This window comes from Gobius niger (genome assembly GCF_951799975.1).
Source record: "Gobius niger genome assembly, chromosome: 5".
In the NCBI taxonomy this organism is placed as follows: domain Eukaryota; kingdom Metazoa; phylum Chordata; class Actinopteri; order Gobiiformes; family Gobiidae; genus Gobius; species Gobius niger.
In genome coordinates, this window is record NC_136856.1 from 22303964 (window position 1) to 22331442 (window position 27479).

At 41.4% G+C, this 27479-nt stretch overlaps 1 protein-coding gene across 1 annotated transcript in view; it reads left to right on the forward strand.

Moving 5' to 3' along the window:
* Nucleotides 1–4600: 4600 nt before the first annotated feature.
* gfra4b (GDNF family receptor alpha 4b) overlaps nt 4601–27479 on the forward strand; it is a 43565-nt gene continuing 20686 nt past the window's right edge. The window contains exon 1 of the mRNA XM_079556354.1: nt 4601–4935. Within this exon, the coding sequence (XP_079412480.1) occupies nt 4893–4935 (43 nt within the window). The 5' untranslated portion in view covers nt 4601–4892. The remainder of the gene's footprint in view (nt 4936–27479) is intronic.

A 27479-nucleotide genomic window follows, 5' to 3' on the forward strand; every position in this document is an offset into this window, starting at 1 on the left:
TTAAGATGACGGGGGAATGCAGTTAGAATTGTAATTGAAAGACAAATGGGAGGATTTCTCTTGGACAAACACACCTGGATATTGTAACTCCACTGTTATTGCTGCAGCTGAAGCGTTTTGGGAGGATCTTTGAACAGCAAAGATCCTGTAAGTTGTGAGCCACCCAAACACCCTATGTACCCTATTTAAAACACAAACTATACCCTATTTAAAACACAAACTGTACCCTATTTAAAACACAAACTGCACTCTATTTAAAACACAAACTATACCCTATTTAAAACACAAACTATACCCTATTTAAAACACAAACTGCACTCTGTTTAAAACACAAACTGTATCCTATTTAAAACACAAACTGCACTCTATTTAAAACACAAACTATACCCTATTTAAAACACAAACTATACCCCATTTAAAACACAAACTATACCCTATTTAAAACACAAACTGCACTCTATTTAAAACACAAACTATACCCTATTTAAAACACAAACTGTACCCTATTTAAAACACAAACTGCACTCTATTTAAAACACAAACTATACCCTATTTAAAACACAAACTATACCAAATTTATAACACAAACTATACCCTATTTAAAACACAAACTATACCCTATTTAAAACCAAACTATACCAAATTTATAACACAAACTATACCCTATTTAAAACACAAACTATACCCTATTTAAAACACAAACTATACCCTATTTAAAACACAAACTATACCCTATTTAAAACACAAACTGCACTCTATTTAAAACACAAACTGTACCCTATTTAAAACACAAACTGCACTCTATTTAAAACACAAACTATACCCTATTTAAAACACAAACTATACCCCATTTAAAACACAAACTATACCCTATTTAAAACACAAACTATACCCTATTTAAAACACAAACTGCACTCTATTTAAAACACAAACTGTACCCTATTTAAAACACAAACTGCACTCTATTTAAAACACAAACTATACCCTATTTAAAACACAAACTATACCCCATTTAAAACACAAACTATACCCTATTTAAAACACAAACTGCACTCTATTTAAAACACAAACTGTACCCTATTTAAAACACAAACTGCACTCTATTTAAAACACAAACTATACCCTATTTAAAACACAAACTGTACCCTATTTAAAACACAAACTGCACTCTATTTAAAACACAAACTATACCCTATTTAAAACACAAACTATACCAAATTTATAACACAAACTATACCCTATTTAAAACACAAACTATACCAAATTTATAACACAAACTATACCCTATTTAAAACACAAACTATACCCTATTTAAAACCAAACTATACCAAATTTATAACACAAACTATACCCTATTTAAAACACAAACTATACCCTATTTAAAACACAAACTATACCCTATTTAAAACACAAACTATACCCTATTTAAAACACAAACTGCACTCTATTTAAAACACAAACTGTACCCTATTTAAAACACAAACTGCACTCTATTTAAAACACAAACTATACCCTATTTAAAACACAAACTGCACTCTGTTTAAAACACAAACTATTCCCTATTTAAAACACAAACTATACCCTATTTAAAACACAAGCTATACCCTATTTAAAACACAAACTGTACCCTATATAAAACACAAACTGCACTCTATTTAAAACACAAACTATTCCCTATTTAAAACACAAACTGTATCCTATTTAAAACACAAACTATACCCTATTTAAAACACAAACTGTACCCTATTTAAAACACAAACTGTGCCCTATATAAAACACAAACTGCACTCTATTTAAAACACAAACTATTCCCTATTTAAAACACAAACGGTATCCTATTTAAAACACAAACTGCACTGGTGCTGTGAGTTTGACTCGCTACCGCTACAATTTGCTGAATGTCTCTCCGTGTTCTTCACCCCCTCTTACAATATACATCACTATCTTGTCCTGTATTAAAGCCTGTTGTGTTGTACTGACCTTGTTCAAGTGTCGTCACTGTTATTATGTGAATGCTGCTATTCTGAAGTGACTCCAAAGCAAACACAGTATTACTATTTTGTACTAAAAATTCCCGCCACATAAAGCCATTGTGTCTTTGTAAATGTCACTGTTATTCCCTTCTGATCTCTGCTATTGTTTACTCCACTACACCCTCCAAAGGCTCCCAGCTCAGCATGTATCACTTATTTGTTAGAACCACTGACATTCAAATAATAATTAAAAATAAAACATACTTAGGAGGCTATACTTTTGAACTTTTGAAAGACCATGCCCTCTGTAACATTTCACATTTATATGTAAATTCCAAAAGTTATATGCCGAGTTATGCAGCATATAGTGAATGTCAAATATAGAGGGGGGGAAGTAAAATAAAAGCATTCATTTCGATGAGAAAGAAGGAGATCTAAAGCGTCCTGGAACAAAAACAGAAATATCCATCAAACGTCCCCTTTGATACACACGAGCAAACTGGACCACAAGGCCTGGACTGCATGAATTGGAAGTGAAAAATTTGGCAGAATCAGCCCGGAGACCAAATGAGTCCAACAAATATTTGCAAAGCGGCTCTTCATCATCTATTTCTGGCACTTTGACACAGTGATGATTACGGGTACAATAACTAATCCCTCATTAAGGTTGTGTCCACACCGCTGCAGCACGCTAAAATAGGAAATCAATGCAGCCTTTGCCTGCTGCCAGAGCTGAGCGCTGTGTGTATCTCTTGTGTGTGAGCACGGCTCGGTTTGCATATTGGAAGACTTGACATAGAAGCAGTGACTAATAGCGCAATATTTACCTTTTTGCGACAAAGCTTTTGGAGGGATATCAGCTATAATTTTTAAATAAAGGGGTGAATCAGCTTGCGATAGTTACATTTGAGCTAATTTCAGGGCAACAAAGACAAAGCCCTCAGATCCACACATCCCCTGAGAACAACTTGCTGCTTAAAACAGAAAATGCACCATCGTCCCACTAATTCACACTAAAATGTCAAAGGAGTCTTTTCGGTCATGCAGAATTTTGACTTGACGTGAATTACAAATGCAGATTGCAAATATGTCCTTTAGTGGAGGCTCCTTAAAGCACTGGGGGAGCGCTTTATAGATTCATAAAGCATTTCTGGAGCCTATCTCCCCATGTTTAAGCACTGAGAGTCCCCGAAGAATGCATAGTATATTGTTCTAAATATCCTCCTAGCAAGCTTGTTAGGGAGTTAAAATTACAGTCATCCAGGCGTAAAGGCATTTTACAGTTCCAATTTAGGCTCTCAGCGAAAAACTTTGAAACAAGCGTAATAGCACTAAACATTTAGAATTGATGTAAGTGGCGTAGAATGGCAGTTAAGATAACAGTGTGGCAGCGGGAATGGCTCTTCAGTCTGTCCTCAGCTGGATCATCCTCTTGGAGCCCCGGAGCACGCACACATACAGTAAATCTCACGCTGTTCCAACATGGTGAGTCTTTGTTATCTACTCCTCAGCAGCTTTGTTTGCAAGCATCACATGGAAACTCCATTTGGAGCGGTCGCGATGGAGACACGCTGAAAGGCCAAGTCAACAAACTTCAAATGCACATCGGCCCGCTTGACGCACCCTTATATATGAGTGGCTTCTGGAACTGTAAAAAAACAACAACACAAACTTATATTCACACCATGGGGGGGGGGGGGGGGGGGAAATCAATAAGCATCCGTTTCTAGTGAGTGAACAGCGAAGGAGCAACACAAAGGCCTGGCATGCTACAGTGACAACCATTGGGCCCTCATGTCAGTGAGGGTGTGAGGGAAAGCGTTTTGTTCTTGTAAAAAGCAACATTCAGCGGCAGTCTCATTCCGTTTTAACCTGGCACATTTTCCTGCATGTGCGCTGCTTTTCTCCTTTGTCATTTCGCATTATAATTTACAGAGATTACAGGCATTATTGTTTGAAAGGCTCTTCATGTTCAGAGTGCTTTCAGGAAATGCCACAGGTTCTTAAGCTACAGTTTAAAACTCTCACTTTTATTGCATTTTCAGATTATAATTGGCTACATTTCACATGGCTTTGATCCACTGTTTCTGCCTTGTCTTTCCCTTTTGGTAACTTTAACTAACTTTCAACAACAGTATTTTTTTCCCTCTCAATTTGCATGTTTGTGGTCTACTGTTCCAGTTTCTCGTTTGTTGTTATGTCTATGACCACTTCTCACCTCAGTTCCCCTCCATATTCCATGATGCCTTGACTCATTTACATTTTATCAAGCATGTTGTCCCTATTCAATCATAGGCTATTTCTGATATTGCTTTTTCTTTCTCTTTCACAAAGCAAGAGTAAACCGATTCATGGCGCTCATTCCCTTGGAGGTTTATAAGATGTTTCTTCATAGATGCGAATGAGGAAGGTCTGCCATTGACGTGTGACATCATCACCATAGCATCCCTGGTTATAGTTGTGACAAATGCAGCTTCACACAAACACACATTACTTTCATCCGTATGGTTAAAACACTAACGCCTTGTTCCCTGTTGTCACTCTTAGCCCCTTCCCTCCGCTGCCCCCCCTCCCTCCATCCCCCGTTCATTCAGCGCTGAGCATCTTTCCAGCAGCGAGCCCCACTCTCCACTCTCCACTCTCCCCGCTCCGCGCAGTACGCACGACAACTTTCCTCTCACATTATTGCGCCTTGTAACGGGACTGTGACGCAAGTGGATCCCCCCCCCCACCCCCCTCTTTATTTGTCTTTCACGGAGAAGACAGCGGGATTGTATTCACAGGTTGTTCAACTCGTGCCGGTGCTATATCCTCCACATGTAGCCCGCAGTAGGACACCGTCCGCCGCCACGGGAGAACGCACAGTGTAGCCCCTACGGTTCCGCGTAAAGTGAAGGATTCATCAGCGCGCACCGAGACATGGATCTCTGGGGAGTTTTTCTGTGCCTCTTCACGAGTTGGGGTAAGCAGGGCGACTGTTTTTTTATTCAATTAGCCGACGGATGCAATGCAATTAACATTTGTTTGGACAACCTATTGATTGACGGTCTCTTGCCTCCAGTGTCCAGAATTCGGGAGGATTGCGCGCAAACTAATTAGCGACCGGGCACTAATTGGTCTTTCCTTCATGTGTTGATTCGCCTTTAAAGTGCGCTTGAGCACATACTTGGACATAGAGTGTGATATTGAACATTGTAAGCGCATGTTTGGGCTTTTAAAGTATAGGTTCCATCAAAACCAGTTTCACAAGTGCTAATTGTCATCAAGGTTCAGTGTGGTCAAACTGCGCTCCATCCATCAGCGCAGCGTGTCCCCGTCACGGAATGAAGTTGGCATATTGATTTTTTTTTGGGAAGCACCTACAGTGTTGTGCGTCTATCTAATATCCACAAAACGAACGGGTGGTGGTGGGAAGGGGGGCTCTTTGAAACCGGGTTAACAAAAGCGGAAATATGTATTCAGTCTTATAGCTCTGGATTCATTATTAATGCTCTCCTCTCGTGGACTTCATTAGGGAATAGAGGTACTTGCCAGGAAGGAGAGAGAGGGAGAGAGGGAGAGAGAGAGAGAGAGAGAGAGAGAGAGAGAGAGAGAGAGAGAGAGAGAGAGAGTCCGTGCGCACTGACCTCTGACGGTTACTTCAGGTGGTTTCAATGAACAAGCAATCGCATTTCGGATGCAGCATGTTCTTTAATCAAACACCATCAATTCGCAATGGTTAAAGTCCTGTGTTTTCTGGAGGATGCTGCGAGCCGATGATTAGAGTCGCACGCCGTAGCCATCTGCTCTTATCAATTAACCAAGACAAATCAGTGAAAGGCCATAAACTGCGGCCTGCCTCGGTGACTCAGGCCATTTATAAAGCAGTCTGTCTGGAGAGAGTTTTGTGATGCTGAACCGGGCGCTCAGTGAGATCATGGTGGGCCGGTCCGGGGCGCCATGTGTTGTACCTGTCCTATAGCCAACCAACTTTCCCCCTCACGTGGATAATTGCAATCATCTGCGTTGCTCATTTGTTGCTTCTTTTGCGTATTTCAATCTGAGTGATGGCCGCTCTAAGGATATGGATTTTTCACGCATTCATGACGACACAGAATAGGCTATGCGCAATTCTCCGGATGGCTTATACTGGAACAAATTATTTTTGTGTATTTTAATGAGAGCAACAGAGTATCCTCAAGGAGACAGAAACTTGCATTATATGTACTGGATGGGTGCGTTTGTCATGAGTCTCATCCGAAGGGCAGAACACACTGCCCATCGCAGGGTCTTTCTTCACACGGCCTCAGCCTCAGTCCCATTGGAGCTCTTGTCAGGACAATATGTGCCCTATATGTCGTAAATACGCTTCATCGCGCGCAGTGTCAGGGTCAAGCACCTGGTCAGCACACTCCACCGGCTCCCACATTAGTGTCATTGAGTCTCTGTCTGATTAGCACGGCCTATTAAATGTGATCTACTGATATTTATAGCAGTGGATGTCTTTATTCTGATTTATGCGGCACTCTGTTTGACTTGCTTTGTCACATCATGAATCGTCATGTGAAAAGAGCGCCCTGAAGCCATTTTTTTTCATGAATTTTCATGAATCAGAATGTTGTTGTTTTTTGGTTTGGAACCATGTTGGAGTTTCACATAATTTCCTGCTTTCGTTAATCTGGTAAAGAGCTACTTGTCTTGGAATATAACAGTTATTCGATACAGACCATCAGCGTGCATGATGGAGTTTTGTTTACTTGTTAATTAAATAATTTTCTTTTCACACAATCCAAGTAAAACATTTGTTCAAAAGGTGTATACAAGTGGTTGCTTGTGGGGGCAAATGACTCTGTGCATAATTTCAAATCATAACAGCACCGCCCAAGAAGTGACTTCCTGTTTTGATCCAGCACACCAAAATAAAAGCATCATGTTATTCATTAGTTCAGCAGTTCATTAGTTCAACTTTATTTCTGCTTAACTATTAACAAACACTTAAAATGTGTGAACAAATTAATGATTCGAGTTGTGTGCTTTTATTTTGGCGTGCTGGATTGAAACAGGAAGTCATTTCTTGGTGACTTCCTGTTGTTGAGCGTTGTCATGATTTTAAGTTATGCACAGAGTCAATTCTTTATATGGGGGCCAGCAGCGCAACAGAATTAAAATGAGATGATTGTTAAAGGTGTGTTATGTACGTTTTTATGCGAAAAAAAGGTTGATTTGCATGCGTATTTGACCAGCATGGCAACTTTACTTTCGATTATGGTGGTCTCTAAGGTGCTCCAGGATCACTTGTTTTGTAGGTTTTCTGGTGAGGGGTCCGTCAGCCGTGAAAACTTTCCAAACAATTGATCCTGGAGCGTCCTAAAGACCACCGTAATGGAAAGTGAAGTTGCCATGCTGATCACTCATACTGTCACTGGGTCAAATACACAAATATAAACTTTTTTTCTTCTTATAAAAAGTTGCATAATGCACCTTTAAGATTTTATTGCAGGACTGAATATAAATGATCTGCCAATAATCATTTCCAATGAGCTCCAGACACAAAGTAATCAAATCAGGTTTATTCTTTTGGTAAAATATATATTTGGTTAGCTGTTATTTGCACACTTCGAAACAATATCAAAACAAAACAATAGGAAAGATGCTCCTTGCAGGTCATTGCATTAAAGCCCGATCATGCTACAACGCATAAAGTTTACACAAGCGGCAGAAACTTTGCATATCACCCCATCACATTAAAGCCGTCCTCAACTGCCCGCTCTCCCCTCATCCTCCCATCCATTCACCGCTCATTTAGCGCTGACAGGTTGCTATTTAAGAAAATAGTCAGAGTTATGGATGGATGGACCAATTACGGTAAGTTTAACTGTTTTTCCCTTTTATTCTTTTTCAAACACTTTCTATGGCAATACTTTTTAAAGCGTGTCACTTGTCATTTAAAAGCCTTGCAGGTTGAAGCTGGAAAAAAGTAACAGGAAATGTAGCTGTTAAAATCTTTTCTTAGAGGACTATTGAAAGAGGTCACATATCTGGCTTGAGTGCCGGTTTGCTTTTTAGAGGGTTAAGATAACATCAACACTAAAACACACCATAGAGTTTTGACTTTGTGGTGCCTCTCTAACGGTTTTATAAATGGAGAACCCTCAAAGAAACTCCTGAGAGGCCGACTAGTATGTGCTGTACAGGAAGCACTACTCTATGAAGGATTTGGCATTTCTATTTCCAATCATTTCCTATCATGATTCAGTGATGATGGAGCTGGGGGTTAAAAGCTTTCCAGACACAATGCCTGTTCCATCCTTTGAATAAACTGTCTTTAATTATTGAGCTATATCCGAACCGGGCACATTACCATTCTTCAGATGTCACTCGGCCTGATGGCAGCGACCTTTAGCAGGCACGGCTCCCTTATAATCTCCATCTTTAATATTAACCCGCGATAACTTTTAAACGCTAATACATATTGAATCAAAGGAGAGTGGAATGATCAGGAAGCTGCGCTATTGTCGAGCCAAAGACGTGCCATTGATTAGCCGGGATGAATGTGGGCGCAGAAAGAAATGAGTTGCACTTTAATGCCTTAATCCATTACTGTAGTGGAGAGCATGTGGTTACACTTCAAGTAATACATCGCTCACGGTGTTTACATTGGAGATTTATGTGATTGAAGAGGTTTAGTGAGAAGAAAATGACTAAAATGAAGTAATGGGGATGTCTGGTAGGAGGCTTAGCTGATTAGAACAAGCATTAAACAAGACTCATTTGGGATTAAGCGCACACCTGCAAAAGCAAAAGCATAGCTCAGTCTTGCAATGCGTTTGGCAAAAGATATCCTAAATAAGCCAAATCAGCATTGTCAGTACACATGCGGGGTAATGTTCCGGTCAAAGTTCACACCTACCCACGGTGTCAACAAAGCCCATTAAAACCACACTATCATAGTAGAACAACCGGCTTTTAGTGACTATTACGTCGCTTAAAGTTGTTTTACGGCGATATGCCAGGTTCGCATTCATTATCGAGTTTTGCTCTATTCCCCTTTTTTTTTTTTTAGGTAGAGTGAATTTTTCCATTTTGTGGCACACCAAGGCAAGGCTCATCCATCTAAAATAGTAAAGACTTTAACATCTTGATAAATTTATGAGGCTTTCTTATTCAAGTGTGAGGCACATCTTAAGGACATGAAGTAGTTTGTAAAATAATAACAGAGGAGTGGCATTTTTCCACTTACATGTGTGAATAATTTACCCAGTACAATTACAAAGTTCACAATATCAGGTTTTCGAGTCCAAATTGTCCATAACATAGATTATATCCATAGTTCAAAAGAAGCTACATTTTTTGCTCTATTCATGAGTGCAATAAAGGAACCTCACAGAGATCCAGAACGTCGAGACGCGAATGGATTATATTAGTAAGTTTGACATATAGCTAACTAGTAATGCTATTTGTAACTGATATGTCTATTTAGATTCAAGATTCAAGATTCCCGATGGCCTTATGTAAGAAACTGTTCTTCAGTCGGCTGGAACTGACCCGTACATTCCGCAGTCTCCTCCCTGAAGGCATAACCTTGAAGAGACTGTGTGATGGGTGCGAAGGGTCCCTGGCGATTTTGACGGCTTTGCGGGTGAGACGGGTGGAGTACATGTCCTTAATAGAGAGGGGAGGGGCTCCAAAAATCTTTTCCGGCGCTCTCACGATGCGCTGGAGGCTCCTTCGGCAGGAGGCAGTGCTGGCGCTGTGCCACACAGTGATGGAGCTGGTCAGGATGCTCTCTATTGTCCCTCTGTAGAAGTTGTATTTACTTAATACAACAACTGTTTTTTATTTATTTATTGGTTTAGCAAGGGCCACGAGTTCTTTTTCTCTTCCCAGTAACACTGTGTCCCCGTTTCTTACAGAATTCTATTAAAACATCGATTTTTAACGCTCAAAATATTCAATATCTATGTCACACTCGGTCATGTAAACAGTTTGGGATACAATCTGGGTAGGCCTGACCTGTAACCTGGACCAGCATGCTTTGCGCTCGGTGAGATGCCGAATCCGCTTATTAGTGATCTGTTTTTTTTAACTAGGCCTATATATTGAAAGAAATCGGTATTTCTTCTTACAATTAATGTCAGGGCAGAATCCTTTACTTGAGCACAGCATGTTGAAAACACATTGTGTGTTATACTTTGAGTATTACAGTACTAAGACAAATGTACTATCAGTGCAACATTAAAATTAATTAAAAATAAAAGTATTGCTGTTAACTGCTAATTGTAAGTACATAAAACAACTCTAGTTAAATGTATAGCCTAATTCTTTTATTTTAAAAACCTTAATACACCTCAGTTCATCTTACAGTGAAAAAAAAGTCAACCTTTCCTGTTAGGGAAATGAGGAATGGTTTGGTGCTTATACACTTGGCAGACGAAAAGTGATTGATCTTGGCCGGGGAGGCGCGCTGTGGTTGCTGTTGGAGGGACGCTCTCGGTCATGGTCAGCGCTTTGTTTTGTTGGCTCAAAAACTTGATGCCTGGTGGTTGTAAATCAATATCTCTGACTGAACTTTTTTTTTTTTTTTTAAATGTTTTGGAAGACAAAAGCCAAGGGAACTTTTTTGTTGTTGTCTTTCCAAGAAGCAAAATGAGATCAGCTTTAGGAGACAACTCGACTTTTTACGAAACCAAAGTTGACTTGTTTTCAGGTTTAGCTTAGACTCTGGCAGCACAAGTTGTAAAAATAGAAAGTAGTATCGGCTACATAGAAAATGTGCAATATAGGCCTTAGTTAATCGAGATGGAATACTTTATATAATCTGTCCCTGGTCACGTGTTGCTGACATAATTGGCCTGAAGTTTACTTTGGGGGTCATTTAGCAAGACTGGAAGTTGGAAATCAGCACAACTGGATTGTCTTCCATGCCTGCCAAAGAATCCAGAAGTATTTAACTCTTTTTTTCTTTTCTTTTCTTTTCTTTTTTTATAATGATCTATTGGAATTATATATATACATTTTTTTTACAACAGCCAGATAGAGCATGAAGTGCTGTCCAGAAAAAACAAAAAACAAGTCAATACAACATCAAAGAACAGCAAGTTTGACAAGCTCCTCTAACTCTACTTGGCTATTTTTCATTTACACTACGTATTCAGTGGCTCTAACCATCACCAATCTGCTTGGCCTTGGCAAGCCAGTCACTTATGCTCATAGCCAGTGATTTCCACTGTCCTTTTTTGACTATCTAATCACACTTTTATCATGTGTAGAATGTCACTCAAATGCAGGAGAAGGGCACACTTCTTAGCATTCCGAGATATCTTTATAGCTTCACTCATCTTTAATTGTCTGTTGATTCGGCATACAATGATGCTGTTGGTCACTCCTTTGTGTGATTTTATTTATTCTTTTTCACTTACGTAAGCCACCTATTTGTTTTGATACAGATAGACCATGAGTTCGCCCAGCCGTGGCCCCTCCCTATGCTTTTCTCCTACCGACTGAAATATTTTCCACAACTGTTGTTGGTGGTTGGGGTCGCATATGCTGGTGTTTTTATCACATTTCTGTTACATGGAGTTTACCCCGCGCTCTAGAATACCGGCACTAGAGCGGGACCCATCGTTATATTCTCTCCCTTGGAACATGGACAGTGCTTTACTCACGGTGGGAGAAGTAGGTTGTAGTTTGTCCTGCAAAAGCTTATGCAATGTAAATGTAAGAAGAGCAGAGAGGAAGTAGAGCTAGTGGGAGACTAGGAAGACTAGTCTGGCCATCCAGGATACCATCAATCACTCACTCAAGCACAACATTCATACAAGCAGTTTTGGGTGTGTCTTGCCCAAAGACACAATGACCTTATTAACTCTGTTATTATGCTACGTTTTTGCTTTTGACACCATTCTTTTGCCTAGCTTTAGAAAGCATGTTGAATTTTTTGCTTTGTGCATACTGATTTCCCCACGGCCATGTCCAGACAAGTGGAGGAGATTTACATCCCTCTAATGTAATAAACACCGGGAGAACACACCTCATGAAGTGCCTCCAATGAAACATCTGGCACGGACACACACAGCCCATAATCTTATTTGAACACGCTGTATCTACTTTCAGCTCACCTCCCTCTCTCCTGTCACAATATTAGCCTTCGCTATGATCTTTACCGCTGCACGGTGGATTCACCGCTCAGTGGGAGTGGATGGCCTTTACGGCAGACTTGGACAGTTTGACGGTGAGGAGCGTAGTTTGAATGTCACTTTGGTGAAATGAAACAGCAGCAGCGGTCAGCCTGACTCATGTGACAGTGATGTATGCCCACCGAGGCTTTTCCTTAATCTTCATAAAAAGGTTTTATGAAGTTGAGTAGCAGGTCCAAAGATAAAAGATGAGGAATAATGGCTTCTACTTCATACAAAAACGTGTCCTCTAACTTTGGGTAAGTAAACTGTGAGCCTAAGATGTAGATTGAACCAGGGGACTTGCATATTTACTTCAAATACGTGTGGTGTTACACTGTTGAGGTGCCTGAGGTATCTGACCATCGACCATCCCCCCCTCCAATAATAATGAACTTAGTTTGTAATGAAACCTGTTGAAATATGTTTTCATGTTTATGTTCTAAAACGTAAGTGACATAAGAAAAGAGATATTTCATATTCCAAGGACAGCACTGGGACTCTCTCATAAACCAGTGCTGCTGTACAGAATCATCTTGACAGGCGGACGGTGGAACATTCACCTCCTCTATGTTACATCCTATGCCCATTTTCAAAAAAGATAAAATCCCTTTTTTATTTATTTGATAGGCACAAGTGTGAACAACTAGAAAATACATTTACAGTGACATTAATTCCAGTGCTCTGGGCAGGGCGGTCGGCAGGGGACGATGATTGCTGCTATATTTATTCTCTATTGCGAAAATAGTCCTATTTGGTAAATGGCAAATGGACTCAACTTATATAGCGCTTTTCCCCCTTTAACAGGCCCAAAGCGCTTTACAGTAAGGAACCAGTCAGCCATTCACTCTCTCATTCATACACCAGTGTACACAGACACTGGGTGAAGTGTCTTGCCCAAGGACACAACGGTAGTGTGCATTTGCGGGATTCGAACCCACGACCTTCCGATCACGAGACGACCCGCTCGACCAACTGCGCCACTGTCCCTCCCCTAATTTGTTCATATGGTTATGGTAAGGATTAATCCTACGTCCTTTCCCGATTACCATACGTACCACGTTTTGGGCACTACACTATTTCCATGCTATTACTGTAAAGTTCTACCTGCAAAAGTAACAAGAAAAAGCACCATGTGTAAAAAATAAATAAAATAAAGTGAAAGAGGATAGGGCTAAGTGAGTTGTGGGGACAATGGTTGCCTTCAGTGCAGGAAGCTGCCTGATTTGATCATCGTTCGGGATGCATAATGTTGCTGTGTCCCAGTCACAGTGACAGCCGGTTGCCTACTTAAGTGTTGCCAAAAGTAAATCATCTTTTTGCAACACTTTCAAATAGTATGAGAGCCTTTGTATGTTTTTTGCCGCCTCCACATATGAACTGGCCTTTGAGAAGCCCCGTTTACATGCATGAGTCCCATGTGTTCATTAACATGTACTGTCCCGAGGCCCGACCCAATAAACAAATAAATGCCAGCGGGCGCCGTAGTGGTTAGCGACCCCAACCAAATAAACAATAGGCCGTATATGATTATGATTTAATCAAAGTAGGTGCGCCATCAAACTATATGATATTTAATTACTTTCCATTGCCGGCCGACATGCTCTGGAAAGTAAATTACAGCGTCGTTGGTCCCGTAAATGTAGTAGCTCCTTATCAGTGCATCCAGACCTAAGCACATACAGGCTCGGTACACGACACACCACAGTTTGTCAGTAAAATTAATTCAGCGTCTTTTATGCCTAGGAGCTCTTCAGTTAATCAAATCAGCCAAATCAGTTTCTGTCCTCGTTGTGCGGACGCAATAAAAAGGGCTGACTGGAAAGGCTTGTTTGCGCCAAATAAATCCAATTATTTTTTTTGGAGATGGAGAAATACGAAATACAGGAAGTAGAAAGAATAAGAAGATTGCAATCGAAGAGTCCTTGTGTGGCATCAGTAGTGAAGTTCACAGCCGCACTGGATATGACCTCAGCACAAGTTTTCATCCAAATGTATTGTTTGCAGAGGGCTTTTTACTTGAGACTTCTTTAGCTGGATTTTTGTGTCTACGGGTGTTTGTCAAACATACTTTCACCCTGGCAAATGTCACTATAAAGTATTTAAGAACTGGTGAACTGTTAATTCCACAAGCCAAATGCGCCCTAGAAGTGTTGTCTCGAATCAAATTTAACCACGCAACCTTGTAATGTGGCTCTGATATAGGATGGCCCGTGTGCTGCCTCTTCCTCCAGTGTTCCAGAAAAGGAAACGCGGCATTACAAAGGCAGCAGACAGGAACGGACTGGAGGGCACTTCTCTCTGAATGGATTTACAACATCTGCTGGATGCACAAGACCACGCCACCTCCCATTCAACTAGGCCTGATTAATTATCTCCGACAGAGGAAAGAGGCAGCCAACAAGAAAATAGTCCACATAGACATAAGGCATACGGCTTAAAAGAATTAAATTTATCTAGGAAGATGATTATGTTTTATATAGAGTCTGTATTCAGCCTTGGAGCTACAGTGGCTCTATAGGACAATGAGCTAAGTGGAAAGCTCGATTTCCATCAACGCTCTTTATGTTTCAAAACTAATCTGTGCCAAAATAGATCCTTCTCGCAGGAAAATGTAATGAAGCATTTGAAATCATGTATTATATTTCAAAACGAGAGCCTACTTTTGACAGCACAGAAACGCTAATATGTAGATAATGATTATCTTTTGCCACTGCTGTTGTGACTTCCTTCAGATGCTTTTATTCTCTGAGGTATGTCGCCGGCCTCTGACTGCTGTCACCACTGCTGCACTCCCAGATCCCCTCTGCTCCATGCCTTATTAGGCTCTAATTAATTGGATCAAGAAGATGGCAGCCTCTCCTCAGTGAGTGAGAAGTGTGAAAGCCCAGCCCCGTCCCCGCAGCAGGGCCCAGGAGAGAGATCAGTCCATATTAGGCCCACACTGATCCGGGGGGGTTCCACTCTGCCACTGTGATAACATACACTTCCCATCTGGCTTTGTTAGCTCTCCTCAGAATATTAATAATTTTACTGAAGCTACAACAGATCACATTTGCTTTAATTTAGACCTTTCTTAATTTGCAGCAGCACTTAAATTACAGTCATTTGTTTTAGTATCGGCAATAAATTTCATCAAACTGTTTTTCCTGGTTGGATCCAGGAGGAACAATGCGGTTTTCGTCCTGGTCGTGGCACACTGGACCAGCTCTATACCCTTCATCGAGTGCTTGAGGGTTAGTGGGAGTTCGCCCTGTGGAGGGTGCTCTGGGAGTATGGGGTCCGGGGCCCTCTGCTAAGGGCTGTCCGTTCCTTGTATGACCGCAGCAGGAGCTTGGTTTGCATTGCCGGCAGTAAGTCAGACCTGTTCCCGGTGCGTGTTGGTCTCCGCCAGGGCTGCCCTTTGTCACCGGTTCTGTTCATTACCTTTATGGACAGAATTTCTAGGCGCAGCCAGGGGCCGGAGGGTGTCAGGTTTGGGAGCCTCAGGATCTCATCTCTGCTGTTTGCGGATGCTGTTGTTCTGATGGCTTCAACAGGCCAGGAGCTTCAGCACGCTCTGGGGCGGTTTGCAGCCGAGTGTGTAGTGGCCGGGATGAGGATCAGCACCTCCAAATCTGAGGCCATGGTTCTCCACCGGAAAAAGGTGGTTTCCCCTCTACAGGTCGGTGGGGAGTCCTTACCTCAAGTGGAGGAGTTCAAGTATCTTGGGGTTTTGTCACGAGTGAGAGATGGAAGCGTGAGATTGATAGACGGATCGGAGTAGAGTCTCTGCTCCGTCACATCGAAAGGAGCCAGCTGAGGTGGGTCGGGCATCTGTTCCGGATGCCTCCTGGTCGCCTCCCGCGGGAGGTGTTCCAGGCATGTCCTAGTGGGAAGAGGCCTCGTGGAAGGCCCAGGGCATGCTAGTGGGACTATGTCTCCGAGCTGGCCTGGTGTCGCCTCGGGGTCCCCCCAGAACAGCTGGAGGAGGTCGGGGTCCCCCCAGAACAGCTGGAGGATGTGTGCGTGGATCGGGAAGTCTGGGCATCTCTGCTGAGACTGCTGCCCCCGCGACCCGGCCCCAGAAAAAGCGGAAGAAAATGGATGGATGGATGGATGGTTTTCCTGGTTGTAAAAATCATTCCAATATATATTTTTCAGGTTATTGACGGAAGTGAGCGGGGGAAGTCTTTAGGAGTTACTGCGCGGACGTTTTGCTCCTCGTATCATTACGCCTCACAATATAGTCCCCCTTTTTATTTGCTTATAAAATCGACATGCTACATTTCTGTGTAAATATACTTCGCATGAAAACACTTCACGTAACTTTATTTAAATAGGGAACACGTGGAAGAGCTTGGTAGCTTCTATCGTGAGCTTTTTTGGAGCTATGTGACATGTGGGAGAGGCTGCGTATGTGCTCCGTTTGTGTGACAGAGCGCACGGACAAAGACCAGACGGGGATATATTAACACGTCTAAAGTGAGGTAAGAGCATATCTCAGTATGTAAAAACGGTGGCCTATTCCTTTAAAATGGCAATAAAAAAGGAAAAGAAAAACAAAGGAGAGTTACAAAACATGAACAGCACGCCTTTGCATACCAAATCGAATCCAAACAGAGCAGCTGCAGTTAAGCCGAGTCTTGACATTATTAATGGTTTGGGCCCTGCCGTGAGGAGGTTCTGGCCAAATGACCCCCTCATTAACAGATCCAAACTGCCCAGCAGAAGGTCCAGAGGCTGCCAGTATGTGTTTTCCCCCCACCTCTGCTTGTGGGATGTACTCACTCTGGCCTGCAGCAGTAGCAGCGGCGGCTCACTTGTGCGCATCTTAATGAGACTGATACAGTATCCCACTCAGCATCACAATGTGCACCAGAGAAGTGGATTAAGTCTTTATACCAGACTTGTCGAACACGCAGCGCTGTTGGATTACCTGTCTCGTTTCGCGGTCTCAATGTGCAAACAACACCTGCCTGCCTTTCGATAGAACATACGCAAGTTGTCGACTCTAGTGAAAGGCCAAACCAGAGCTTATTCTGCTTTAGTCAGGCTAGAAAACTGTTAGATCTGAGATATACAGTGCCTCTCGAAAGTATGAATACACCTTGAACTTTTGCACATTTTGTCATGTTTACAACCATAAACGAGTGGCAAGAAGAGAGCCATTATTGAAAGGAGGCCATAAGAAATCCCGTTTGAAGTTTGTAGAAGTCATATGGAGGACACAGCACAGGAGCTTTGGTCAGATGAGACAAAAATGTCACTTTTTGGCCCAAATGCAAAACGTTATGTGTGGTGCAAACTAAACACTGCTCATCGTCCTGAGTGCACCATCCCCAGTGTAAAAAATGGTGGGGGGAGCATCATGCTGTGGGGCTGCTTTTCCTCAGCGGGGACTGGGAAGATTGTAAGAATAGTTGTGAAGATGGATGGAGCCAAATACAGGGACATTTTGGAGGAAAACCTACTGGAGTCAGCAAGAGAACTGAGGCTGGGGCGGAGATTCACCTTCCAGCAGGACAATGGCCCTAAACACAAAGATACATCTACAATGGAATGGTTTAACAAAAACATATTAATGTGTTAGAATGGCCCAGTCAAAGTCCTGACCTAAATCCTATTGTAAATCTGTGGAAAGAGTCTCTAGATGTGCAAATCTTGTAGAGTCGTACCCCAAAAGACTTGCTGCTGTTATTGTGGCAAAAGGAGGTTCAACAAAGTATTAATTCATGCTGTATGAATACTTATGCACGCCACTTTTCAGTTTTCTATTTAAAAAAAAAAACAGAATCATGTATCATTTTGCTTTCACTTTACCGTTGTCTGTTACTAGTGTACGAATGTTCAATAAAAAAAATCAAAATCAAATCTTCATGTTTATGGTTGTAAACATGACAAAATGTGCGAAAGTTCAAGGTGTATTAATAGTTTCGAGAGGCACTGTATATGTAACATCAGTTTGAAAGTATGTATGAAAGCAAGTATCTTTCTGCAATCAAAGGGCACCAGTGGGCAAATCTTTTATTGAGCTTAAAACTGTACCATTAAGCTACATTTTAATTATAGGACAAAAGTAAAAAATAAATAAATAAATAACCTGACCAGAATAGCTAATCAGTGAACTATCCAGATTAAATGATTGAAGTCCTTAAAAAAAACAAAATGGTATGAGTGTAATTGAACCTGAAAAGAATATGCATTAAAAGAGGTTTACTGAACATGAATCATGTTGACCGCTCAGAAGACGTTGAATTAACGGTATGAAATACATGGGAATGATGAATGAATGCAGAAGTGTCTTCCTCTGGCGTCCTGAAACTGGTGGTGGTATAGGTTGAAGTCTGTGGTGGCCAGTGGGCGACGAGCCTCGACAAGCAGAGTAGAGATGAGGCCAGGTGGTGGAGGGGCGGAAGAGGAGCGCAGCACAGCTGGGAAACGGCCGCGGCAGTGAATAAGGGGGCTTATGGGCGATGACTTATGGCAGGAATGTGTTGCTGCGGTGATGTGAGGTGTGGCTTGGAGGGTTGATGAGGTGCAGCTGGAGATGAGGCGAGTTATGGGTTGCAGGTTGGACTTCCAGGTTGAATATATGTTAAGATTCATTCAGTATAAAGAGAAAGATGCTGGGAAGTATGGGAATTTCAGATTCACCTAACATAGTGGTCATCAAACCTCATCAAAAATCCCACATCATATTTGACCTTCATTATAATAGACCTAAACTGGACTAAATGGACATACATTGTCTTAGCCAGAAAATTCATGACTGAAACAAAATTTAAATTATCTCAAAAGTCTAAAATTGTAAATGACTCTGAGTGAACAAGCCCAAGTAGCACCAGCGGTACCTGTACCACAGCTTGAGAACCACTGAACTAACTCATTATGATGTTTCTAAGCTACTGGATGGATGCCATGGTAACATAGCTGAGGCCATGTTACTGTGACCCACAATCTCTTGAAGAGGCAGAAGTGCTAATCACTCAGGCACTATGCACTTCGAAGGTTCATTTTCTTAACATATGCTCTGCCTTTTACACCTACAATCGTTCTTGACTCTTGACCATGATTCAAGTAGTACATACATAACTGTATCCTGCAAAGCACATGGGCCCAAGATTTGTTTATCATATGCTTTACTTTCATTTTATCCGCAATGGAGGGATACAGCATTACGAGGATTTGCGAAAGAGCTGTCTTCAAACATATCAACCAAACTAAAGTAAAATACTGTTTGTAAATGATTCCTGATTTTAATGCCCTGATCTTTAAACATTGGTCACTTTTTGTATTTTTTTTTGTATCAATTGCAGCCAGGTTATCCTGATAAGGTCTATAGTTTTTTTGTTTGCATATGATGATAATCATAATTTGCTTTTTGGAGTTTACAGTACAGTGGGTAAAATATAATTGTTTATAATTTCCAAATCTTCCAGAAAATAAGGTCGCTTTCTCACTGGTACTGGTTAGGTCACCCTAAAGAAGCTCTTGATCAAAGTTTGGGTCAGTGTGATTCCAACCACAGCACTTTGGGCCGAACTAAACAACCGCTCTGTGACCGGCTGAAATGGGTGGTCTCAGAGTGGAGTTCATTTTTAATGAACACACACTGCATGAAAGGATGTTTGAATCACTATTCTGACGAGGCAAATTGGATCAACTTTTTATTATCACAATACAGTATGTCTCTCTTCAGCCTCTCTAACTAACTAACTCTGAAGTATATAGTTGAAACTAGGGCAGTCTCGGGTCAGCGCACACAGTGCTCCAACATGCGTGAAAACAACCTTAAAATACAACGCTATACTGTGTTGTTTACAATAAAGGAAGGACTATATACTGCAGTATGTGTAGCCTTTCACAGACACAAAGCACTTGTACCGGTACATGGGACCATTGACATTCACCTAAGCTACCTTAAGGTACATACACCCGATGAACCATGGACATTTTCTACAATTTGGCTTTACACAAATCTAAAAAAAACTTCTTGAAAAAAGTGTCAAAATAGCAACAAAAATTAGACGACAAAGTGACACAAATGCAACAAAAAAGAGATGAATAGACAACAAAAAGGACAAAAGGAGAAACAGAAAAGCAATGAAAAGAAATGTCAAAAACGGTTGCGACAACATGGCAACAACACAAGAAAAAATATCACTTTAGATCAGTTTTGTAGTTTTTAGCTTTCAAATGAGGCGTTATCCTGGCCTATAGGCTGTAATGGCAAATCAAGAAGCTTTTAGATTAGGGTAAAGCTGAACTGGAGAAAATGCATGTGGTTAAGAGGTTAAAACATGTCTGTAATCCAGTGCATTCTTTATTGTGTCCGTGCTTTCATACGTTTATTGACGTGTATAATTCATAGACCGTAAAAAATAATAGACAGCTCCTCCTCACTCCTCCCCGTTTGCCATAATAACTACGTTCGAGGGGGAAATCATGGTGGATTTAGAGACTCCTCCTACCCTGCTCTGATGTAGCATGTTCCTAAAAAGGGCATAAGGGCGGGATCTTCACTGTAGTTCGGTCGTAGCCGCGCCCGCGCCATTAGCTCTCATGCTAACGGCCTAGCTTGTTCTGCCGCCCCTATTTGAAGGAACTGCAGCAACATCGGCCCCTAGCATTGTGATCGTAAAGCAGCACAACCATTGGCCATTGGTATAATTCCTCTGATCCGAATGCCTGGGCTCGGGAAAGGCATTTCAAACCACGGCAGCTACATTGTCAGGAGCTTTTCCTCCTCAGGTGCTGGTTATGTTGTTCCAAATTCAGTCTGTTCACGTTCAACATGCGTTCGTTCAACATGCAAACTCCACACAGAAAGAACCCGTCCAGCACTAACCACTGCGCCACCGTGCAGAGATAAAAGGAGATCCGTTTGAGAGCTGTGCACTGGGATTATGACCTCCCTCATTGTCACTATGAGTGGGTTTGAGAAAATAAGAGCATGTTTATAGAGCCAATGTCTGAAAGGGAGAATATTATTTTTGAAAACTCCTGAGTGCTATGGAGGCGTCTTTGTAAACAGCCCTTCCAATCCAAATATTGACTGGCAGTATTGCAGCTTGTCCTTTTGGAGACCACTTGATACGGGTGCCTGTAGGGGTCTCGAAGCACTTTTCTCAAAGGTCTTTTTGTTCAAACGCTGAGGTCGTCTTGGGCCTCCCTTTAAGTCTATTCAGGTGGTGTCCGTTTTGTGAAAGAAGTAAGAAAAGAGTGGATTTTGATCACACCTACCTTTCTCAGCAGCCGAACGAAAGTGAATGTATTCCAGCACTGTAATGTTCTTGTCAAGAGTTGCTTTTGGAAAAGTAACTGGAATGAACACTTAAGGGCACACTTTTAACTTCTCCATCATCTCAACATGAAGCCATTTGTTCAAAAGCACAGGCATCAGTAAAGTTAAATCTATAAATTGTTAATTCATCGGGATATCGGTGTGTTTTATGACTACTGTTTGATTACAGACCAAAAGAAACATGGGTTAGTTAGTTGTATCTTTTACAGTTCATTGTGTTGCGTAAAGCAGTGTTTCCTAACTTTTTCTGTCTTTCATTTATAGTCTTAGTACCCTCTACCTAAAGGTGCTTTCAATTATTCAGAGAGACATCAACTAACACTCCTATTTAGAAACAAAAAGACAGTGTGAAGGGATAAAACTACAACTAAAGTCCGCAAGAGACAATAAGAGAAAGATGAAAGGCAAAACGTCCCCAACACCAAGCACAAAAAACAGATTAAGAACTTTTGGCTGATGGAATCACAGACTTTTTGTTTGGTTAGAAGCACTAAAGGTAAGATGGATAAAGGTGAAGTAGAGAAATCCCCAGGAAATCAAAGTCTATTTGAACCAGAGCAAATCTAAATCCAACCCAAACAAAAGCATGACAAAGAGGGGAGACCGGTGCTGGTTGTTTTGTAGAATCCACTGCTCATCAACACGACATCCGTCAAGAGCCACTGGACCAAGGCATCTCTTTTACATCTTGTTGTATTATATAATTATTTATCAACAAAGACAGGAACATCGACTGTGACAATGTGCCCTATATGTGCGGGGTAGGTTGTCACATTGGGTGGGGTTGCTTATCCCTAATATGTTAACATACATTTTGGGGAAAAGAAGTATGACTTTTTGGTTTCTTGAGATAAAAAAAAAAAAGACAACATGCATTTTAAAATACTCACCAGTAAATGCCTGATGTATTCTCACTAAATACTCTGTGATGAGCTTATAAGTGGAGAAAATCGTCCAATATGTGGTCAACAAATGCGAATGATAAAATGAATGGGGTGATAAAAACCTATACACACACACAACATATTCTCCACCATTTAAACTCTGTGTGATAACCAATCCCTTACCCACCTGAGACAACTAGCCCCAACTGACCATCTGACAAAAATAGTTTTCTAATTTTTTGTGTTTTTTTGTGAGAATGGAAGCATATTGCAACAGGAAAATCAGGTTGTGAAACTTAATTTTCACACTATCAAGTCACAGCGCCCCCTAATGTGGCTATAAAAAGCAGTGTGACAACCAACCTGTGAGACAAACAGCCCCAGTCTCCCCTACTTAACTATATGTAACAAATACTAAACTTAATCAAAAAACAGCTTTGACTCAAATGATCTAAGCAGGTCCATGCCAGGTTTGACCCCAGACTAAACCAGGTCTAAGCCAGGAATAAAGATTCAGTTCAGTAGATGAAACAGCTAGAGAAGTACAAGTACAAAGGGAGAAGCCAGCTCTCTGCAGTTTGAGAGTCCCTGTATACTGTAAAAATGTGACAGTTCAGAAGACTAATGTCCATTCCACATCCCAGACAATGACACGGATACACTGTACAGTATTGTTGCAGTGATACTCCCACTCTGGCGGGGTCATGTTGCACTCTTTCTTGCTGTTTTAGCATTAGATGGCGTCAGGCCGTGTGTGACTAAGGGCTTATGTTCCTGTTTGATCGTCAGCCTTGCTTTTTTTTGTCCCTGCCATCCTTTACTGACCTTTCATCTGAGACTTTGCAACGATCTCAAAGGGGTTGAGACGACATGTGAGCCAGAGCAGAGAGTTGCTGTGGGCCCTCGGGTGCACTCTGATTGACAGAGTCCGGGGAGGAGAAGTCTTCCTTAATAGGTTAACATCTGGTCAAACCGGCTACTCTGAGAAATTTGCCCAAGCTGAATTTGTTTTTCCATCGTAGATTTGGAACATTTTACAGAGGTCTGGTTCTTGTGTATACAGTAGATGCCATAAACAAAGTAAATTGTGTTTAATTGGTCAACTGTTGTAAATAAAAGTTAAATATATGTAAAAAATACCATATTTATGCCATGTACTTTATTATGGTAAAACTTCCTCTGTGCTGGGTGGATCCTAAACATCCTTAAAATAAATCACATGACATTTGCATAAAAAGTTGCATAATGCACCTTTAAAGTACTGGTATTTAAACTCTTCAGTGCTGATTTGAATTGTAAAAAGTACAATAAACAATGTCAGGTGCCTATTAAAGGAATAGGCCACCGTTTTTACATACTGAAATATGCTCTTACCTCACTTTTACCGAGTTAATATATCCCCGTCTGGTCTTTGTCCGTGCGCTCTGTCACACAAACGGAGCACATACGCAGCCTCTCCCACACGTCACATAGCTCCAAAAAAGCTCACGATAGAAGCTACCAAGCTCTTCCACGTGTTCCCTATTTAAATAAAGTTACGTGAAGTGTTTTCATGCGAAGTATATTTACACAGAAATGTAGCATGTCGATTTTATAAGCAATTAAAAAGGGGGACTATATTGTGAGGCGTAATGATACGAGGAGCAAAACGTCCGCGCAGTAACTCCTAAAGACTTCCCCCGCTCACTTCCGTCAATAACCTTTAGGAGTTACTGCGCGGACGTTTTACTCCTCGTATCATTACGCCTCACAATATAGTCCCCCTTTTTATCTGCATATAAAATCGACACGTTACATTTCTGTGTAAATATACTTCGCATGAAAACACTTCACGTAACTTTATTTAAATAGGGAACACGTGGAAGAGCTTGGTAGCTTCTATCGTGAGCTTTTTTGGAGCTATGTGACATGTGGGAGAGGCTGCGTATGTGCTCCGTTTACGTGACAGAGCGCACGGACAAAGACCAGACGGGGATATATTAACTCGGCTAAAATGAGGTAAGAGCATATTTCATTATGTAAAAACGGTGGCCTATTCCTTTAAGAATATATTCACTGCTGTAAGACGTTGAAAAATGTTGTTTTCAATGTCAAAGTAGACAGAGGACAAAGCCATTTCTGTAATACTGTATAACAGTGTTCATAAATTGCCTGAATCTGATCTGAGGGCACATATGGAAGTGGTCCAATCTGATTTGTAGCGCAACTCTTTCATGTCAGTTAGTCTGTACATGCCGTTGTACAAAATGCAGATCAAAGCCACACAAAGCAGCAGTGTGACTGTGGATGTGATTCAAATGTTTAAAGGCACCAATCAAAGCTCACTAAGCCGCAGAGCCAGAGTGAGATGTAAAGCGGTGATGCTGCACTCAGGCCAGATGGGACATTTAAATAATGTGCACCTCAAAACAGACTCCACTGTTTCACATGACTTCTCCTGGATAAAGCACATGCTCAGCAACATGGCCTCGATAGACACGGAGATTGGCACTGCGCAGCGCTTGATACATATTGTTGTGGATGGTACGGCATGCCGACAAATTGGGCAACTCAAGTGGAAAGGATTCGTTATCTAAAGGGGAGACATTCTGTAAAGAGATTGAGAACGATTTAAAACTCAGTGTATTCTAGTAATGCTTTAATGAGAATTTGATGTTATAATTAATGTACACAGAAAATAAGTACCAGTGTGTTCAAAGTATTAATAACTCTGAATAATGCCTAGTATAAACCCGTTAACTTCTTTCTATCAAGATGCATAAGAGAATAATGTGCACAGTGCTACGGCCAAAGGAAGGAAATGTCTGCATCTGTGAGTGTGTGTATGGATGAGTGGCCCCTCTCTGTTCATGTAATGACTCTGGAGTGACAGCCACAGCTGGCAGGTATTATGGGCTGGTCAAAACATTAGCCCTGACAGAGGGTAACACTTCATCACTATGAGGAAGCACTAATATAGCTACTGTTCAGTCAATATTTCACTCTGATTTTGAAACAAAAAAATAAAAGTCTGTACTAAAAATTGACAGAGGGATGAAAGAAGAGTTTGTGTGCCAACCAATAGTAAAATAATAATAATGTTTTGTTGTTTTGTTGGTGGCTGTTTTGAATGACTGCATTAGAGATGTACAGTCATTTTCACAAGATGACAATGAATGTAAATGTAGGAGACAAGTGGTAGTAAAGTATGAGCCAGTGCTGTCCTCTGGGTCAACAGAAACACCACAGCGGACTAGCAGTGTGTTTGCGTAGTGCACGAGTGTAAATTGTAGGCGAACAGGTGGGAGATGTTGTGCTTTTCACTTCTGGCACAATGCCCATAGCTTTTCGCAAACTATCTGAGCCTGACACTGTTAAGCCTGAGGTGGTTCACAAAGCCTTTAGGGGCAAAATAGGAGACTCCAGTCCAGCTCGCAGCCATGGAATATGCCTGTGTTTCTGTGAGTAACAAAGTTATGGGCAGACTGTTACACAAACTCCTGCCTGGGTAAAGTTCCAGGCTATGACTGTGCTGTTCTGACATCTATCAATAAATAATGATGTAGCTACAGTTGTGCTTCTGTTTTTTCTTGTAGGCAGTGTTTTGTCACACAGAGGCTGGAGGCAGCACTGCAGGACAGTTTTTGATGAGCCGACAATCGCCGCGACACAATGTTCCATAACTTGCAGTCATGCCAAAGTGTATTAGAGCATTAGCATTGCATAAGCAGTCCTACAACAGGCAGACACCAGTGCACTCTTTGAATCGGGATAAATGGAGAGGGTTATGTCAGGTACGGTGTTGTTTGTTTGTTTATCTATTTATCACAGTGACAGTGTACAATTACATTATGCTCAAGAGCAAAGATGACCGTACCAGACAGTAGCTTCTCAAGCTAATTTCCATCTGTAGTCCTTATATTATATTAGGAGAAAGTGTCATATATACACTGCGTTCCAAATTATTATGCAAATTGGATTTTTGTGTCAAAAAGGTAAAAAAAAAAGCAATAATAATGAAACTCATGGATGGTATCGTGTCTTGGGGCTCTATGAATCACTGACATTAATCTCAGAGACCTGGGATGATTAGTTGTCAGGTTAAGCCCAGTTAAGGGAAAAACTACTGAAAAAGGGTGTTCCACTTTATTATGCAGATCATCATTTTCAAGCAATATGGTAAAGAAAAAGGGACTTTCTGCTGATGAAAAGCATGAAATAGTTGAATGCCTTGGTCTAGGTATGAAAACCTTCGATATTTCATGAAAGATTAAGTGTAATCGTCATACTGATAAGAGATTTGTGGATGATTCAGAGCACACTCCGTTTTGTGCAGATAAAGGCACAATATGGACGGTTTCTGCCAGACAAACACATCAGATTATGAGAACAGATGCTACAAAGCAGCATTCAGGTATTTGAAGCTGCTGGTGCCTCTGGAGTCCCCCAAACATCAAGGTGTAGGACCCTCCAGAGGCTGCAGTTGTGCATAAACCTTCTATCTGGGCCTCCCCTAAACTGTTAATTGAAGCTGATGAACAGAAACGTCTGCAGTGGCTCAGAAATACATGAAGACTCATTTTCAAACAGTCTTGTTCACTGATGAGCGCCGTGTAGCCCTGGATGGTCAAATCAATGGAGTAGTGAATGGTTGGTGAATGACCACAATGTCCCAACAAGGCTGTGACGTCAGTAAAGAGGTGGCGGAGTCATGTTTTGGGCCAGAGTCATGGGGAGAGAGCTGGTCGGCCCCATTAGGCCCTTTTAGGCTCCCTGAAGGTGTGAAAATGACCTTTGAAAAATATGTGGAGTTTCTGACTGACCACTGTCTTCTATGCTACAAAAAGAAGAGCTGTGCTTTCCCGAACAAAATCCTCTTCATGCATGACAACGCACCATGTCCTGCTGTAAAGAATACCTCTGCATCACTGGCTGCTTTGGGCATAAAAGGAGAGAAACTCATGATGTGGACCCCCTCCTCCCCTGACCTCAACCCTGTTGAGAACATTTGGAGCCTCAACAAAAAAAACTTCTATGAGGGTGGGAGGCAGTTTTCATCCAAACTGCAGCTCTGGGAGGCTATTCTGACATCCTGCAAAGAAATCCAAACAGAAACTGTCCAAAAAGTCACAAGTTTAATGGATTTAAGAATTTTGAAGCGGCTATCACACAAGGGCTCCTAGGTTAAAATATAACTTGACCT